General features: G+C 44.5%; 1 protein-coding gene and 1 pseudogene across 1 annotated transcript; one reads left to right on the top strand and one right to left on the bottom strand.

The window, feature by feature from the left end:
• Positions 1-42: 42 nt before the first annotated feature.
• Positions 43-2,541, top strand: LOC100663294 (olfactory receptor 52M1-like). Its single transcript, XM_064288576.1, has one exon. The coding sequence runs from the start codon at positions 565-567 to the stop codon at positions 1,516-1,518; it is 954 nt and encodes a 317-aa protein (XP_064144646.1). The 5' UTR covers positions 43-564; the 3' UTR covers positions 1,519-2,541.
• Positions 2,542-3,471: 930 nt separating this feature from the next.
• On the bottom strand, positions 3,472-12,039 carry LOC100663011 (E3 ubiquitin-protein ligase TRIM21-like; annotated as a pseudogene).
• Between the last annotated feature and the right edge of the window lie 5,955 nt (positions 12,040-17,994).

Genomic DNA, 17,994 nt, shown 5'->3' with positions numbered 1-17,994 from the left:
GGATGTACTAGAATTTAAGCAATGATCTTTTAACACATCTTGTTTCCAACTTTTTATTGCTATAAAAATCAGCAGTTGCAAATAGCTAACCAGTGTTTGTTATCAATGTTATTATTATTGTTATTGATACAGTGAAAGGAGAAGTATATGTAGATACTGAGATGAGCACATCATATGGGTTTGCGTTTAATCATTGAACATAGAACTTGTATGTATTTACAATTTCCTTTAAGAAAAGTTCCCCAAAGCAAATCAACTAGGTCAATGGGGATAAACATTTTGGGGGACTTCTACAGTGTAGCAGGACAATTTCACAGTAGAAATAACGAAAAGGCCTGTTTCTACATTTAACAAGGGGGTGATATCATGGACAGTTTCTTTTCCAAATATTTAAAATATTGATTTTCAAGTTGGCGTTCAGAAATCTTCTTCATTATAGGTTCCACCACTTGCCCAGGATAGAAATGAGAAGCTAGTCTACAGTTGCCAGAGGCAGTGTCTTACACAGGCATAGAAGTCTAAAACTAAGACCTCCTGCCTACTGGCTACATCACATTCCCAAACATGTTTACCTCTAATAACGCCTGCTCAGCGCCTACCTCCTTCTTGCTAACTGGCATCCCAGGGCTGGAATCCTTGCACATCTGGTTCTCCATTCCCTTTGGTTCCATGTACCTTGTGGCTGTATTGGGGAATGTGACCATTCTACTGGTGGTAAGGGTGGAACAAAGTCTGCACCAGCCCATGTACTTCTTCCTGTGCATGTTGGCCATCATTGACTTGGTCCTGTCAACCTCTACCATGCCCAAATTACTGGCCATCTTCTGGTTTGGTGCCTGCAACATTGGTCTGGACGCCTGCTTGACCCAGATGTTCTTCGTCCACTGTTTCGCCACTATTGAGTCAGGCATCTTCCTTGCCATGGCTTTTGATTGCTATGTGGCCATATGTGACCCACGACGTCACACATCAGTGCTCACCCATGAGGTAGTGGGCTGTTTGGGGCTGGCTGCACTCCTCCGGGGGCTACTTTACGTTGGACCCCTGCCCCTGATGATCCGCCTTAGGCTGTCCCTTTATCAGACTCAAATAATTGCCCATTCTTATTGTGAGCACATGGCAGTGGTTACCTTGGCATGTGGTGACACAACAGTCAACAACTTATATGGAATGGGAATTGGATTCCTGATATTGACACTGGATTCATTAGCCATCACTGCCTCCTATGTGATGATTTTCAGGGCTGTGATGGGTCTGGCAACTCCTGAAGCCAAGCTTAAAGCCCTGGGGACATGTGGTTCTCACATCTGCGCCATCCTTGTTTTCTATATCCCCATTGCTCTTTCCTCTCTCACCTACCGCTTTGGCCATCATGTGCCTCCCCATATCCATATCCTTCTGGCCAACTTTTATCTCCTCATCCCACCTATCCTTAACCCAGTTGTATATGCTGTCCATTCCAAGCAGATCCGAGAGAGACTTCTACATATTGTTAAGGCAGGAGCTCAACCCAGGTGACTGTTCTGCATCTATGGCACATATAAATGTTTAGTAATGGCAGAAAAGGCTTGACTGTGGAAACCTCTGCAATCCCTGGGTCTTACCTGATCTGTGGGGATAAGAGTCTAAGTGAAATGCTAGAGCCTATTTTGTTTGATCATGAGTTTTCTGTGTGGTGTAGACCCAACTTCAGGAAATGGAGAGGGAAAATCAGGGCATGAGTTTTGTACTACAATATCCCTTTTCATACCTATTTAACTTCATAAAACTAAGCATAATAAGCACAAGCATACAGATCACAAGAAGTAAGATTTCTATCCTCCACCCTTTTGGCAGATAATTTCTAATGTCTCTTTGAGAGTGTCATAAAGCACAATTTCCAGAAGGTACATTATACTCTAACACCTTCTTGAAGACAGTCTACAATTCTGTTAGTAAAGGTCTGGAAAATTTCAATTGTGTTGGCAAGCTTTGCCAGTCCTTTTACTTTCCCCAGAAAAACATGGAGGCAATATGTGATAAATCTTAATCTAATGAGTTTTGGAATGAGACCTTACTGTCCACTGGAATCGAAGTCCTTAAACCAGGTTATTCCCCAATCTAAATAGACAAATGGCTGTGCAATATCCCATATCTCCTTCTAATAATAGGGTTAACAGGGAGCAGGAAGGAGGAGACAAGGGAAGGACTTTAGGAAATTTCATTTCAGAGGATCTGAATGGCATACGTGAAACTGAGGGAAGAAGGTAACCATGAAATATTGATATTAAGGAGACTGGGTAAAGGATTGAAAATCAGGGGGCAGTGATTGTTCACTTTTTCAAAATTTTGGCCTTCCATGCAGGAGACTCACATTTGATTCCCGGCCAGTGCACCCCACGCACAGCCACCACCTGTCTGCCAATGGAGGCTTGCATATTGCTATGATGCTGAACAGGTTTCAACAGAGCTTCCAGACTAAGACAGGCTAGGAAGAAAGGCAGAAGGCCTGATGGTCCACTTCCAAAAATCAGCCAAAGAAAACCCTATGGCTCACAACAGTCTGATCCACATGCATTCATGGGAATGGCACCGGACTGGGCAGTGGTTCATTCTGTTGTGCGTGAGGCCACCATAAGTCGAGGGCTGACTAGACGGTAGCTAACAACTATGCTTATACGTTGTTAGTATGTAAAGGCTTTATAAGCTTCCAAGCTGCCCCAGCTATGCACAGAAGAAACAAGCAAGGGATTGTGACTACAAAGGAGCTAGAAGTAGAGTATCATTACCCTGGAGTATTTGTGTTGGTGTCAGAGGAAATCATGAGAACAGAGGTGGGAAACAAGGGAAAGGAGAACTTTAGGTTCTTGCCACTCCCTTCACCTCCTAAGCTTCCACAGCTCCCAAATTTCTACACCCCAGCTGACACGGGCTTAGAGATCATCTTTCAAGGCTAAATAAAATAGAGAGGTGATATAGATGTACATATGGACATAGACATAAGTTTATAACTTATAAACAGTAGTCTCTGTGCAAACAAAAAGGTCACAAGATAAATGTAGAAGAATGCACTTGTGGAAGATGGTGTATGAGGGCTTGTGTGAGCAGTAAAGCTGCACTTGTCAGCATTAAGAATTCTCTAGTATCTGGTTTTGCATGAGAAAGAGAAAAACACATGTCAATATTCCCATCTCCCATTTGCTTTTCCGTACCATTTCTTCCACTATGCTGGGCCTCTGGGTAGGAAGTTCAGAGATCACAATGCACTGTGATTATCATTTCTTTCTCTGTCTCAGAACAGAAACATAGGTGTGGCATCCCTGCCTTAGCAGCCTGTGTATCACCTGTACTGAGCAAGGAATTAGCACATTCTTAATGCTCAATATTTAGTGGAGAATTACTAAATGAAGAACTCATATCCTTGTTGAAGATATAAAATATGTCTATGTGCAAAAAAACAGTTGTATGATGTACAAAGAGATGTCAAGGACATGTCTTATCCAAAGTGTTTAATGAGAAGGATTATCCGTGAACATGGAGAGGTCAAAAGGAGAAATCAAAAAATCTGTAGGTTGGTTCAAGTGAAGAAATAACTTTCCAACAAGCAGAGTTGTCTGACTTGGAATCCGTAGCACTGGAAGGTTGTAAACTCCCCAACACTGGAGTGTTTAGGCAAAAGTTGAACATCACCTGTCAGAGTGACTAAGGAGAGATTCCTGCATCAGATGTAATGCTGGTCCTCTCTCAGATGGTGAGTGGATAGTTCACCAAGCCAGGTCCCAGGCTTCATTTCCGGTCATGTCTACCTCCCAGTAAAGCCTTCCAGAGTCGAAGCACTGGGCACTGAGGACAGGGCACGTTCTGGCAGGTGTCTCCAAGCTTCACTATTCTCTGATCCTCAGAAAGGCTGAGCCACAGACTGGCTGTGTCTGGCTTCGGAGTGATGTGTACTGTAGAGAGAGGACCATGGTCAGGCTTGGAGAGTGTGGGGTGGCTGGGGGCAGTGATGGTCAGTGGCCTGTGCATGTGTTAAACTTTGGGATGAGGACAAGGGAGTGACCCTGAGCCTCAGCGTGTGAGGAAACGGCACCCCAGCCAACTCTGGCCCTTGCCTTGACCTTTGAGGGAACCACTTTCACTATCTCCATGCTGCCCCACCTACTCGAACCTGCCATCTCTCCTAGATGCTGCTGTTCTCCCCCACCCTGGGCATCGGCTCCGCATCCACGCTGTACCCTTCAGCTCCCCATGTGGGCCAGTCCCACAACTCCTAGAGCGTGCCTCACCTCCGTATGTCCTCAGCATCTTCTTCAGCCCTGGCACACGGCACTCATTCCTCAGGTCTGGGGACGCAACGCCTAGCTCCTTCCGGTTCCAGGCCTCACTCCTGAGGGAAAGAGAATTTGAGACCTCCATCTCCAATTTCTGTCACATCCTTCTGGAACCCTAATGCATAACCTCCCTCATGGATGACTGTGATAATTCAATTCTACCCAAATTACAAACATCTTTATTCAGTCCCTGGGGGTTGGGGGGAGGGACTGAGTTCCTATCCAGGAGTTCCTGACTACATGAGCCTCCGCAGCATTCAGATAGTCGCTATCTCCTCTCCAAGCCTGATCACCCTTTAAGCACATTCTACTGCATTTTACAGGCAAGGCCAGCTGACATAGGCTGAATCACTTCTGTAAAGAACTCAAGGAGTCTCGTCCATGCTGTGGATCTTACTCATGGCTCTCGGGGGTTTGTAACTGGTTAAATTCCATTTAAAAAAGGAATCCCAGCAGGCTGTTGACTCAGAACTTCCCAGAATTTTTCTGCTTGCTATGGCTTCACTTTGTGAAGACAGTATAGTCCAATCACTGTGGGCAACTCACCAACAGGGACGCCCATTAATTAGCCTTCTGAGACTAGAAAATATTTCATGGACGATCAGGTCCTTGAGAATAGGGAAGAGGATGGGGAAAACTTCAGCACATGTTTTTCTAACTCAAGAACCTTTTTCATAGGTGCATATGCTTCTTGTCACCCCCTGCCCTGACAAAGAAAACCTCTCCTTACCTTTCCAGGATACTTTGAGCCTCCTGAGGAGAAAAGAGACAGAGTAAGTTCTGGAGTTACTGGTTCACCACTGAGACTTTGGTTCTCAGGGTGATGTGACACAAACCTGTGGTCCTAGGGCACTGCTCTGCCCCATTCTAGGGGCAGAAAGCCATTTCTGACCAGCTTCGAGTGTGGGTGGTTTTGGGGTAACCAGGAACCTAGCATGGGTGTGACCTATAGCTACAGGAAAGATCTTCAGTCTAAGGAGTCTGACTCAGAAAATGAATGAGAAAGCCCAGATCCAGGGCGGCAGAGGGAAAACAGTCCTGGCTGAAGCCTAGAGAGAATCACAGGGAGAGAATGTCTAAACCAGGATCCCCAGAAACTGCTCTATCTCATCTGTGGGCTTGAGTTGTTTGGGGAAGAAGGGCTGGTTGGTCAAAGCTCTATCCTGTGCTGTACTTAATGCTGCCCCTCATTAGGTAAAATCAAATCATCTGAGAATATTCCCGTGCAGGGAGTTTGGGGCCCTCACATGGGAGTTGGTAGGCTCCTAGGCCTAGTCAAAACCATACCAGAAAGCTCAGTTCAATATCCGGCAGAAACAAGATTTGGATAATGGGAAGAGAGCACCTGTCAGGTCAACCAAATCAGATCAGCCCTTTTGCACAAGCCAGAAAGAAATGGCTTCATGACCACATCTGACAATGAGTGAAAAGGTGTGGGAAAAGAAGAACTGTATACTTACTGCTCTCTTACTGATGATATCGTTATCCAAAATTTTGTATTTACAACAAGAGTAAAAAATCTACTATCCGACTATTTTACACATTAACGAAGTATGTCTGGCCGTAAGAGACACCCAGGTGGAGAGAGAGTAACGCTGGCTGTGATGGTTCAGGTTATGTGTCAGTTTGCCTGGGCCATCATTTTCAGTGGGTTGGCAGTTATGTAATGATCTAATTTGGCAGTTTTGTAACAATGTAGTCATCCTGCATTTTGTGATCTGATGTGGTCATCCTCCATTTTTACATAATGCTGATTTTCACATAATGACCTGGTCTTTGGAACCTAACCATGTTGATCAGTGAGAAGTGGGTGTAGAATGTGAGAGCAGAGGGACTTCTGAGGCCATCTAGTCCGTGGTTTCCCAAAGCAAGGTAGACATACGGTGGATGCAAGATGATTTTAAGTAGAATGTTCACTGATGAACTTTTTAAAAATTGTGGTAAAATACATATAAACAAAATTTGCCATTTTACCCATTTTTAAGTATACAAGTCAGAGACATTAATTATATTCACAATGTTGTACAACCTTCAACACTATTTGTTTCCAAACCTTTTCATCACCCCAAACAGAAACTCTGTACCCATTAAGCATTAACTTTCCATACCCGCATACCCATATTCCCTACCCCAGCCAGTGGTATCTATTAATCTACCTTCTATCTCTATGCATTTGCCTATCCTGGGTATTTACTATAAGTGGGATCAGGCATTGATGAATTTTTAAAAAATAGCTATGTACTTATTTTAATCTTAGCTCTACCTCTTTCCATTTGGGTGGACTTGGTCAAGTTATTTAGCTTTAGTCTTTCATTAAGACTCTTACTGTCTCTGTGCCTTAGTGTCCTCATCTATGAAATGGGGATAATAGTAGCACCCACCTCATTACATTGACATAAAGATATGCCTGGCATGTAACACGTGCTATTCAAGAGCTTGCAGTTATTATTATTCTTGTTATGAAATAAATTAGAATAAAATATAAGTAACATATTAACAAGGAGCCCTGGTGGTGCAACAGTTAAGCACTTGGCTACTAACCAAAAGCAAATCCACCCAGCAGCTCCATGGACAGCTCACCTGGCAATCTGATTTCATAAAGATTACAGCCAAGAAGCCCTATGGGGCGGTTCTACATCACTATGAGTCAAAACTGACTCGATGGCACGTGACAACAGTATATCAACACATAATTTCTTGGCTATTATTGTTTAGGACAAATTTCCTTTTAAACTCAACTAACTCAGACTAAAAAAGTGAGACAATTTAAGGAAAAATACTGTGTTAAAATCATTTAGGCAGTTCACAGAAGTAGCAGAAAGTATAAAGGTGATACATTTATGGCTAAAGCTTGGAGTACCCATGTTATTTAGTCCACTTCCCACCCACGCTGTTTTACGAATGAAGAAATCAGGTCCAGGAAAGGAAAATGACTTAACCTGGAGTTATGGAGAGAACTGACAGCAGGGCCGGGGCTGGGCTACTGCCTCTTGATTTTCAGTTCAGTATTTTTAGTTATATCTCATTTATTAAACCCTCCCCAACGGCCAGACACTCCTCTGAGGACCTTAGTGGATTCTTTCACAAAAATGCTTTGAAATATATAACATAATACTCATTTCACATATGAGAAATCTGATGCTCAGAAAGATTAAAGGATTCTCTCAAAGTCACTCCCCCAGTACATGTCAGGCACTTACCAAAGATGTCCATTTCTGTTCATTGTTGCATGGAATAAAAACCAAGCTAGCTGTCATCATGTCACATCTGACTCATAGCAACCCCATGTGTGTCAGAGTAGAACTGGCCTCCACAGGGTTTTCTATGGCTGAGTTTTTTCGGAAGAAGACTGCCAGGCCTTTCTTCTAAGGTGCTTCTCAATGGACTTGAACCTCCGCATGTTAATTGTTTGTACCAGCCAGGAACTCTGCCACATGGAATATTCCCTCCTAAGTTTGTACCATTCTATTCCTTGAATGAAAACCATCTGTGAATCCTAAATCGGTTCATTTAAGAATATTCCAAGGACCAGGTTTCCATTTGCTCTAATGGTAGACCCAGGGAACGGTTTTTTCTCTAGTTACTCCTTCAATCTCAGAGGTAGCCTCTCCCTGGTCTCACCTGAAGCAGTACCAGTACTGGGCCCCAAAGCCTCTTCAGCTCTGAGATCAGCACCTGCAGGGCCTGGCTTTTCTGGGCCAGTTGGGCCTCAGTCTCCCCCAGGATTCTGGGCTGATCTCTCTCACCCTTCTCAAGTTTCTGCAGCTGCCTCTCTTCTTCTTTAGCGAGGAAGTTTCTCTGTTGCACAAACTCTGTGTGAATCCTTGACTTTTGTGTCTCAACCTTTCTCTTCAGTGTTAAGGGGAAGAGAGGTATGGTTTTTATCAGAGTAACTCAAGGTTCAAGGATGGAGGGTGTTGGTACCTATTTCTACCCTATGCAGATTCAACACTCTGGTCATGTCTGGGGACACACAAACACAGAATCTTGCTGGCAGATTAGCGGGTAAGGCACCTGGGACTAATGGTGGGAGCCCACTGAAACTGGCCCACAATTATACCTGTATCAGGCTACGACAGCCAAGACTTTTCTCAACATCTCTTTCAAAACCCAGTCACCTCTCAAATGTTATCCCTTGGCCTTCATTTCTCTCTGACTTGTTAAGAGACTAATCCCTGAACCCACCCCCAACAAGCTCCCACAGAGAGGCTCACAATATCATTTCTAAGTCATAGGAAAGGGAAGTTTCTGGAATATTCTTTGCCTGTCCTCTTTTGCTGGTAACTGGAGAGTCACTGCTTGCTATTGCAGCCTGGTTCTTCCCTCCCTCACCTCAAATCTTCCTCTTCTGGGATTTTTTGTCCAGGAGGTCTTGGCACTCCTCTTAATCCCTGACCTGCCCCTCCTCCACTAGTGTGAAACTCCTTCACCAGTGTGAAACAAGCTTTAGTTCTCTGTTATACTTTGGACCAGCCATCTGGACATGGTCTAGCAAGCACTTGTTGAAACTGGTTTTCCTACTTCAACCCTTAAGCCCATTCCTCACAGCCTTTGCCATTTCCTACAAGGCATAGGGGTTGGGCTTCTCTCTTGGGATACATTTGTCCCAGACACCAAGCACTGGTACTGTCATCTGCTGCGATTGGGCTCGGAGGAGCAGGGAGCTTTAGGGTATGGTTTCTCCCACTCAACCCCCTCTCCTATAGACTCTCAATCTTTGTGTTTGATTGGAAGCTCTCCTTCTAGCCTCCTTCATTCTTCTTTCCCTTTATCAGGAGACAAGGAGGATGGCTGGTTCTCAGACAGTGAGATATACCAACCCTATAGCTATTCAGATAGGTATAGCTGAGCCCACGAACTTGAATTCTGCCCAGGCTTCTGATCTAAGATCCCTTTCCAGGTGTGACCCTTGCCTTCCAGGCTGCTCTCTTCTCAGCAGTATCGACTTCCAACTTCTCAGCTAACTCCCGTTCTCTTCTCAGCTTCTGTAATGCCACCGGGAACTTCTCCTGCAGAGAGAGACAGCAAGTCAATCCCTAACCAGACTAAGTAGGGTGGGGTAACATGGGGTGGGGGAAGGTCATCTTCGTTCTTAGAAAAGCCTGGGTGCAGAGAAGGTTGGAGTACTGGAGTCTTGAGTGAGGTTGGAATTGATGAATGGGAAGACTTCAGAAAAAGTCTGATGTTTTCTTGTAGACTAGACCCACACTGTTGGGGTAACAGGGGTAGGGGGCGTTCTCACTCCTAATTAACCAGGAAGGCACAAGGAAACATGATCCTTGCCAGATTTTCCCACAGCATATTCCCTACTCTCGGGGAATGAGAAGGTTGTGTTTAGTCTGCAACTCTCCACTTAGATTAGACATGGAGGGAGATACTCTTTCTTTCCCCAGTCCTTCAACTCCAGAGGCCACTCTCTCCTATCCCAAGCTGTGGAGAACAAAGCACTAATCAGGGCCCATCTCCTTTTTACCTGCTCATGCTTTGTGCTAAGGCCTCACCTGGTACTCATGTGTAGCTTCCTCAGTAGGGACTATGGAGTGGTCACGGTGTTTCCGTGAGTGGGCACACACCCAGCAAAGTGCTTCTCCATCTTCCTCACAGAACAGGTGAAGTTTCTCTCCATGCACCCTACACTGATCCCTCTTCATGTCCTCCTTGGTGCTCTGGACCATTTGTCTAAGGATGTGCACCATGCTGGCTAGGTGCTGATTGGGCCAGATGTTCCTGAACAGGAATTTCTGCTGGCACACAGGGCAACTACTGCCGCCATCTTTCCCAACCTCAGAGATGCATTTTTGGCAGAAGCTGTGGCCACATTCAATGATCACAGGCTTCAAGAAGTGATGCCGGCAGACACAGCATGTTACCTCCTCCTCCATCATTGCCAGGGGCTTCGCTGGGGCCATAGGGGCAGTGTTCCTGTTAAACAGCACCACGGAGATTTTCTGGGGGACTAGTGGGGAGAGGAGAAAAGGAAAGAAGGTGGGAAGGGTTGTGTGAGAAAAATAAAATGATTCAAAGGAGGACATGGGGGTGGTGAACTGGAGGGGATAAAAACAAGAAAAAGCAAGAACATCAATCTGAATAACAAGGGCTTCTCCTCCATGGTCTGGTCAGACGGAAGGGGAAACTAAGTCTCCCCAAAAGAGGCAAATATAATTGTCCAGAATCTCAGAGGTAAAGCTGTTTACAACTATGCTTTCATCATGTCCACCCCAGCTTAAATCCTTCAAAGGGTCTCCATTACAATCCAAGGGGAAAATAATCCAACTGCCTGGGAAAAATGACAAAACGAAGGAAGGAAGGAAGGGAAGACGGGATGGGGAAAAAAAAAAAATCCTGTGCCCAGCTAGGGGCTGAGCCCATTCAAATACATCAAGTTGTCTGTTGGGGCAGGCATAGTAGCCAATTTGACAGGAAGGGAGGTTCAGGTGGGAGGTGCTGAGTCAGAGGGCTGGGCCTGAATATGAGGCTGTGGGGTTTCAAGCTTTCTCACTAGGACCACTTGCACCAACTGGCACTTTGGGAGTCCTTCTGGTGATTTTTTTTTTTTTAATGAAGATTTCCCTCAGGGCCAAGGCTTTTTCCATCCATCTTCTCCCATCTCATGTAATCAATCACTGATTTTGCTGAAAAGTTAATCATAACAATAAACTAAACTAGTTATCTGAATGATAGCGACCTCTTTGTGTCAAGAGTAGAACTGTGTTCCACAGGGCTTTCAATGGCTGGGTTTTTCAGTAGATTGCCAGGCCTTCCAAGGTGCCTCTAAAAGACCCAACCTCTGGATAGACTCAAAACACCAACCTTTCAGACTGAGCCTCTTAACCCTTTGCACCACCTAGGGACAATTCATTCCTCTTTACAATAATGGCAGGAGTCAAATGTAGAGATATATATGTATGCATATACACATGCATATATACATATACATGTGTACATCAATAAACAGATGCAATAATTTGCATAAAGTTACGTAGACTAAAATGAAAAAGAGGAAGGAACAGGGAAGAGGAGGAAAAAATTTAGGAGTTTTGCTTTTGAGGGGTAGGCCAGTGGGGGAAGGGAGCTGCTTGGGAAGGGAGGCGACACTGTGCGCTCAGAAGTGTGGCCAGCACTCCCTGGGCTCTTCTCTTGACTACCTGGTTCCTGACTTCATTTCCTCCAGAGCACTGACCACCTCAGTCTTGGACCAGGATACATCTTAGTCCAACGTCCTGAGCAGCCCTGTTCCTCTCACTTTCAGAGGTGGATTTTTGGAGATAGGAAAAAAACCCAGTGCCGTCGATTGGAGACAGGAGGGAAGGGAAATTCCGTTTCCAGGATTGCTGGCCCGCCCCACACTGGGCTCCCCTGGGCCAACCTCCGGGCTACAATCCCGGGTCTTCAAGGTTCGCGCTCCCCTCCTCCCCTGACGGGCGCCGGCAACAGGGCGGCCTGGCTCCCGCCGGCTAACTCTACAGTCGCTTCAGAGCCCAGCCTCCTTCTAGGCAGAGGCGCCCGCGCGGGAAGACCTGCTGGGTCGACCAAGTCCCGCTAGGGAGAAGGGGTGGAAGGCAATCTTCAAATCTGGGTAAGAGGAGGCTGGGATCCCCCAGCCTAGCCAGCTTCACTCACCTCAACAGGACACTCGTAAGGCCGAGGGTGGACTCCTGATTCCGCTTTCGATTTCCTCTCTAAGGCGAGTCAAAAATAGGGGAGGAGAGTGGGAGGAGAATTGAAGGGAGGGGAGGAGAAATGGGTGTGGAGGGAGAGAAGGAATAGCAGTAGGGAAGGAAGAGAAGTGGGAGGGCAAACGGGAAGAGACAAGGAGGAGTTGGCGTGAGAGAGGTATTAGAAGATTCTGAGCCCCTAGACTTGGGCATCTTGGAAGCTGGGGTTGAACGAAAACTCAGCAGCACTTCGTCCTAGGCTCACGCTCTCCCATTATCAAATGTAATGCCTCTCTCCCATTTCCCCCTCCCTGCTCTGCGCAGCTGGGGCTCAGAGTCCCCTGGAGGCTCTCCCTCTTAAGTCCTAGACCTAAAATCACCCTCTGGTTTATGCGTCCTTTTCAAACCTTCTCCCCTCCGCGGCAGCTGCCCACTCTAGAGGAGTGTGTGATGTCCCTCCGTAACTGCCTGTGGGGACAACGTCAGCTACTGGGGCATAAGGAAGGAACCGGGCTCTCAGAAATAAATTTTTTTTTTTTTTTTACCCTCAGTGAGCGTCAGGGACACAGAAACTTTTACGGATCCCTTGGTTAGAGCCTGGGGAATGGGAAGGTGAGTGGGTTCTGTGGAGAGTGGATCCTGTCATTCTGTTTGGCTGTTTGGTAATAAAAGTGATAAATCTACCAAACCATTACACCTATTCCGTTGATTCCATTAACATAAACAGTCCCTGAAAGCAGAGTGGAAACAGTGAAAAAATTCAAAGAAAAAAGACACCCTGAAAGTGACTGTTTCACATCACTGTAGACCCTTTGTTGTTTGTTGCAGGAATTGAGTAAGCCTGTGTTGGAAAGAGAATGGGTATGAGAAGAACATAGGTTTCGTAATAAGGCAGACATGGACTCAGTCAGTGCGGACCCTCCTATTTATTAGCTGGATGCCCATCTCTCTGAGCTTCAATTTACTCATCTAATTAAGCAGGGGTATTAGTGCATGGATTGGTCATGATAAACAGAGAAAGTATTGAAGTTGTCAAAGATTTCATTTTACTTGGATCCGCAATCAACGCCTATGGAAGCAGCAGTCAAGAAATCAAAGGAGGCATTGCATTGGGCAAATGTGCTGCAAAAGACCTCTTTAAAAGTGTTCAGAAGCAAAGATGTCACCTTGAAGACTAAGGTGTGCCTGACCCAAGTCATGGTATTTTTAATCACCTCATATGCATGTGAAAGCTGGACAATGAATAAGGAAGACCTAAGAAGAACTAATGCCTTTGAATTACAGTGTTGACAAAGAATATTGAATATACCATAGTCTGCCACAAGAAGGAAAAAATCTATTTTGGAAGAAGTACAGCCAGAATGCTCCTTAGAAGTGAGGATGGCAAGACTTTGTCTCAAGTACTTTGGACATGATATCAGGAGGGACCAGTCCCTTGAGAAGGACATCATGCTTGGTAAAGTAGAGGATCAGTGAAAAAGAGGAAGACCCTCACTGAGATGGACTGACACAGTGGCTGCAACAATGGGCTCAAACATAGCAAGGATTGTGAGGATGTTGCAGGATTGGGCAGTGTTTCACTCTCTTGTACACAGGGTTGCTATAAGTTGGAAGTGACTTGATGGTACATAACAACAAGAACATTAGTGCATGTAAGGTCCCAATGTGGTGCAATCAGGTTTCACTCAACCGCTAACCTAAAGGTTGGCAGTTCAAACCCACCCAGAGGAACCAGGGAAGAAAGGCCTGGCAATCTACTTATGAAAAATCAGCCATTGAAAACTCTATGGAGCACAGTTCTACTCTGACACACATGGTGTCGTCATGAGTCAAAGGCAATTGGTTTATTAATGCATCTACCACAGGGTTGTTTTGGTACCTGTCCAGTAATATGCACACAATCATTAACATAACATATGCATAGTTGGCATAGTTCCCAGCTTGGTAATTGGCTACAAGATCAAAGATGCCGCTCATTCCAAAGTCTCCTGACTCACTGCCTGTGCTTCAGTACTTGTCTTGGTTATCTAATGCTGCTATAACAGAAATACCACAAGCGGATGGCTTTGACAAAGAGAAATTTCTTTCTTTACAGTAAAGTAGGCTAAAAGTCGAAATTCAGGGTGTCAGGTCCAGGGGACTGCCTTTTCTCTCTGTCGGTTCTGGAGGAAGGTCTTTCTTGTCAATCTTCTCCTGGACTAGAAACTTCTCTGTGCAGGAACCGGGGGTCTAAAGAACTCACTCTGCTCCCGGTGCTTCTTCTTCGTAGTGGGAGGCCCCCAACTCTCTGCTTGCTTCCCTTTCCTTTTTATCTCTTGGGAGATAAAAGGTGGTGCAGGCCATACCCCAGGAAACTCCCTTTACATTGGATCTGGAATGTTACCTGGGTAAGGGTGTTACAATCCCACCCTCATCTTCTTTAACATAAAATTACAATCATAAAATGGAGGACAACCACACAATAGTGGGAATCATGGTCCAGCCAAATTGATACACATTTTTTCAGGAACGTAATTAAGTCCATGACAGCACTTCAGTATTCTTTAACTGGTGAGGTGACCCAAACATTTTTCCTGAAGAATCAGTGTCCTTAATGTTCCTGTCTTCAACACGTTAGCACATATTGCTTTCAATACATCAGCCATTGTTATTGGATAATGAGAACTAGGAATCTCTCCAGTGTATAATTTGGGTTTTAGGCATAACCCTCCTTGTCTCTATTGTGTGTCAGCAACTCGAGTTCTGCTAATCATATACATCATTGCAGTTAGTATCAGAACCCTGTCTTCAGTGGCTTAGGAAATCCCAAATATCCAGGCTATAGTCAGACATTCCAACTTATCAGGACACTTTTGCTTTCCTTGGTAGAAGGGCTTCTCCATTGTTTGCTAGGCTCCCCAAGCTGGCTAAGCTCTATGTTGTGGGGATGGAAAAAAAAAAAAAATTCTGTAAATGAGCTATTACCATGACAGTAACAGGGGCTACTTCTCTTTTCCTTGATTCTCTGACCAGTGTGTGTGTGCTGGATATGAAAAAAATACTTATATATTGGTTGCTGATTGAAAGCTTGTACAGAATTTATATGCCAACCTCCAAATCTCATATAGCGGGGTTTTCAAACTGGTGTGATACATGAGCCTTTAGCTGTTCACCCCACAGTTCTATTGGACCAGGTGCTTCTGGCGTTTGGGGTAGACTATAAGACCCATGCATTCCAGAGGGTGAGCCCATTATGAGAATTCTTTGACTGTAAAATCAGTTCCATGGTTGCAAGTGATGTTGTTGGGATACCCCATGGTTTAACTTGATGGAATATGTCTTTTTGGTGGTGCAGGACAATATATGTGGGAAAAGCAGATCTGTTTTGGGAATATGTACCTACTCTATGAGTACAAATTGCTGTTGGTCCAATGTAACTAAGCTGCCACTAGGAGACTGTCTAGACTCTCTGAGAAATAGTGAAAAATCAGACTCAAAGTTGACCTTTTATGTACAAGTGCCCATGACAGAATTTACTCATGCAATTAGAGGCTCTGCCTGTGCTCAAAAGCGTGGGCTTCATATCACTCAGCCTTATCTATTTACCACTACTGATATGGATACTTGTACACAATCCTATTGAACAAGCAACAGAGAGCTGATCAACATTCACTGGATGGATAATCGTATCTCCCTGATTATTGAATGCCTTCTCTGCATTAGTTAAGAACTGGGCTGCTAACCAAAAGGTCAGAAGTTCGAATCCACCAGCTACTCCTTGGAAATGCTATGGGGCAGTTCTACTCTGTCCTATAGGGTTGCTATGAGTTGGAATTGACTTGAAGGCAATAGGCTTGGCTTTTGGTTTTCTCTGCATTGGATGCCCTCTGGTGGTATTCACATAGGACAAAAGTGTTTTTTTTATCTGCACCATTTCCTAGAAATTCAACAGGTAACCTCTTCCCGGAGCCCTGGTGGTACAGTGGTTAAGAGATATAGCTGCTGACCAAAAAGTTAGCAGTTTGAATCCAGCAGCTGCTCCTTGGTAAACAGTAAGGGGCAGTTCTACTCTGTCCTATAGGATTGCTCTTAGTTGGAATTGGAATTGGCTTGATGGCATTGGGTTTGGTTTTTGGTTTTACCCTCCACCCGTAACTTTTGGTCATCAATCTTTCAATCATATTTTTTCCAAGCCCCCGACCAAAGGCAAAACTATTGAAATGGTCAAGATATGAAGATAAAACAGTTTATCTTTTCTTCTAAGCAAAGTGTACAACCACTTGTTTGATGTTCTTCCCATTGGAAAGATTTTTCTTCACTCTTTTTCAGGATAATATGTATTGGATACTAAACTCGTGTACCACCTCAGTTTTCTTGACCCCTTCTTTTATTCTGTCTTAGTCAGAACCCCAACAATGCTGGTTCACCACTCCACACACATACTTTGGGATTTGGAAGAAACATCACAGCCCATGGCATGGGATCCAGATTTCTTAGCAACCACTATGGGACCAAATTTATAACCAAAAAGTTCAGAGAGTTAGCTCTCCATGGAGCAAACACCACTGACCAATGGGACATGGGACGCAGGAGAAAGTGGAACAAATAAACCCTCCTCTTTTCTCTTCTGTGTACTACTTCAGGGTGTAGCTCCTCCTTGCAACCCTTCTGATGAGCAAACTCACTGGCTGAGGGATCTACCGTGTCTCCTTGAAATTCATGATGTATCTTTATCCAGTGTGATAACACATTGCATTGAATTGTTTTGCATTTCCTCTTGCCTCACTTCCTTCTCCCTTTACACTGATTTCTTCACTCCCTCCCCGCTCCTCCCACCCACCGCCATTCCCCACACTCATTGCCTTCTGAATAAAGGGTCAGTTCTTTAATCTTACCTAAGAGGACCTGGTTTAAGACATCACCCTGAGTGGGCTGGTTAATCTCTAGGTAAAGCACCATGAGTAACCCAAAACCCAGTGCCAAAGGAACCCTGATTTTGTGGACTTATTTAAAGCCTACCAGACAATACAGGATTTAGACTGAGTAGAACGGAGAGCACTCTGTCTGTGAGCAGATAGAATCAGCCTTGTGTTCCACTTGTCCTACTTCCATGTATCTTTTTCTCTCCCATCCAGAGTTGAGAGACAATCTGGCCTTGACCACCTTTATTAGTTTAAAGGGGAATAAAGGATCCTAGAATGAAGTTCGAGAGAAGCTTAAGATTTGATGCTCTCAAATTAAGCTCTCTTGACTTAAGTTAGTATTTGAACAAAACACAGTTAAGAATCCGTTAAAAAAATCACCTCCTTATTTTCAGAGCCTGTAATGTAATAAAAATCTGCAATTTTTAAAACTAAAATTTGAAAATCGGGGTGTGTGATAGATATGGAAAGGCGTATCTTGGGGCCCATGGAGGACAAGATTGGTTTCTGGGTTACGAGAACCATTTGGATGATATCACAAACTGCTAACACCTCAAGCAGATCAAACCTTGAAATTCACTGCTCTGTAATCTGCAGACATACTGGGACCTGGTGTGGAACAAAGAGAAGCCAGACGTCTTGCAGTGTAGACTGTCACTTCCAGATGTCCTCCTCTCCATGTTGGAGAGAGAGGAGGAGGGGATGGCTCAAGTTGGTGAATTAAAACCTCTGACAAAATATCTGACCAGTGCTCTTCAAGAGTGCCAAGGTCATGAAAAACAAAGAAAGACTGAGCAACTGCTACAGACCAGAGAAGATGAAAGGGAAATGATGAGTAAATAAAATGCATTGGAACTCGGTATTGGATCTTGGAACAGAAAAAGAACGTCAGTGGAAAAAACTGGCAAAATCCAAATAATGTCTGGAGTGTAGTTAATAGCAGTGAACCAATGTTAATCTCTTAGTTTTAACAAATGTGCCACGAATGTGTAACTAACATTAGAGGAAGCTGTGAAAAGGGTATACAAGAACTCTATACCATCTTTGCGACTTTTCTGTAAATCTAAAATTATTTAAATAAAAGAAAAGAAAAAAAAAAGAGCTCTGATCATGTGTGATGGGGATTCC

This window comes from Loxodonta africana, chromosome 7 (genome assembly GCF_030014295.1).
Source record: "Loxodonta africana isolate mLoxAfr1 chromosome 7, mLoxAfr1.hap2, whole genome shotgun sequence".
Taxonomy (NCBI): Eukaryota; Metazoa; Chordata; class Mammalia; order Proboscidea; family Elephantidae; genus Loxodonta; species Loxodonta africana.
The sequence above is the reverse complement of the archived record's forward strand: the minus strand, read 5'-3'. Positions and strand labels throughout refer to the sequence as shown.

Excerpts from the sequence above, each read along its gene's own strand:
- LOC100663294 (XM_064288576.1), top strand. The coding sequence starts at position 565 with ATGTTTACCTCTAATAACGCCTGCTCAGCGCCTACCTCCTTCTTGCTA.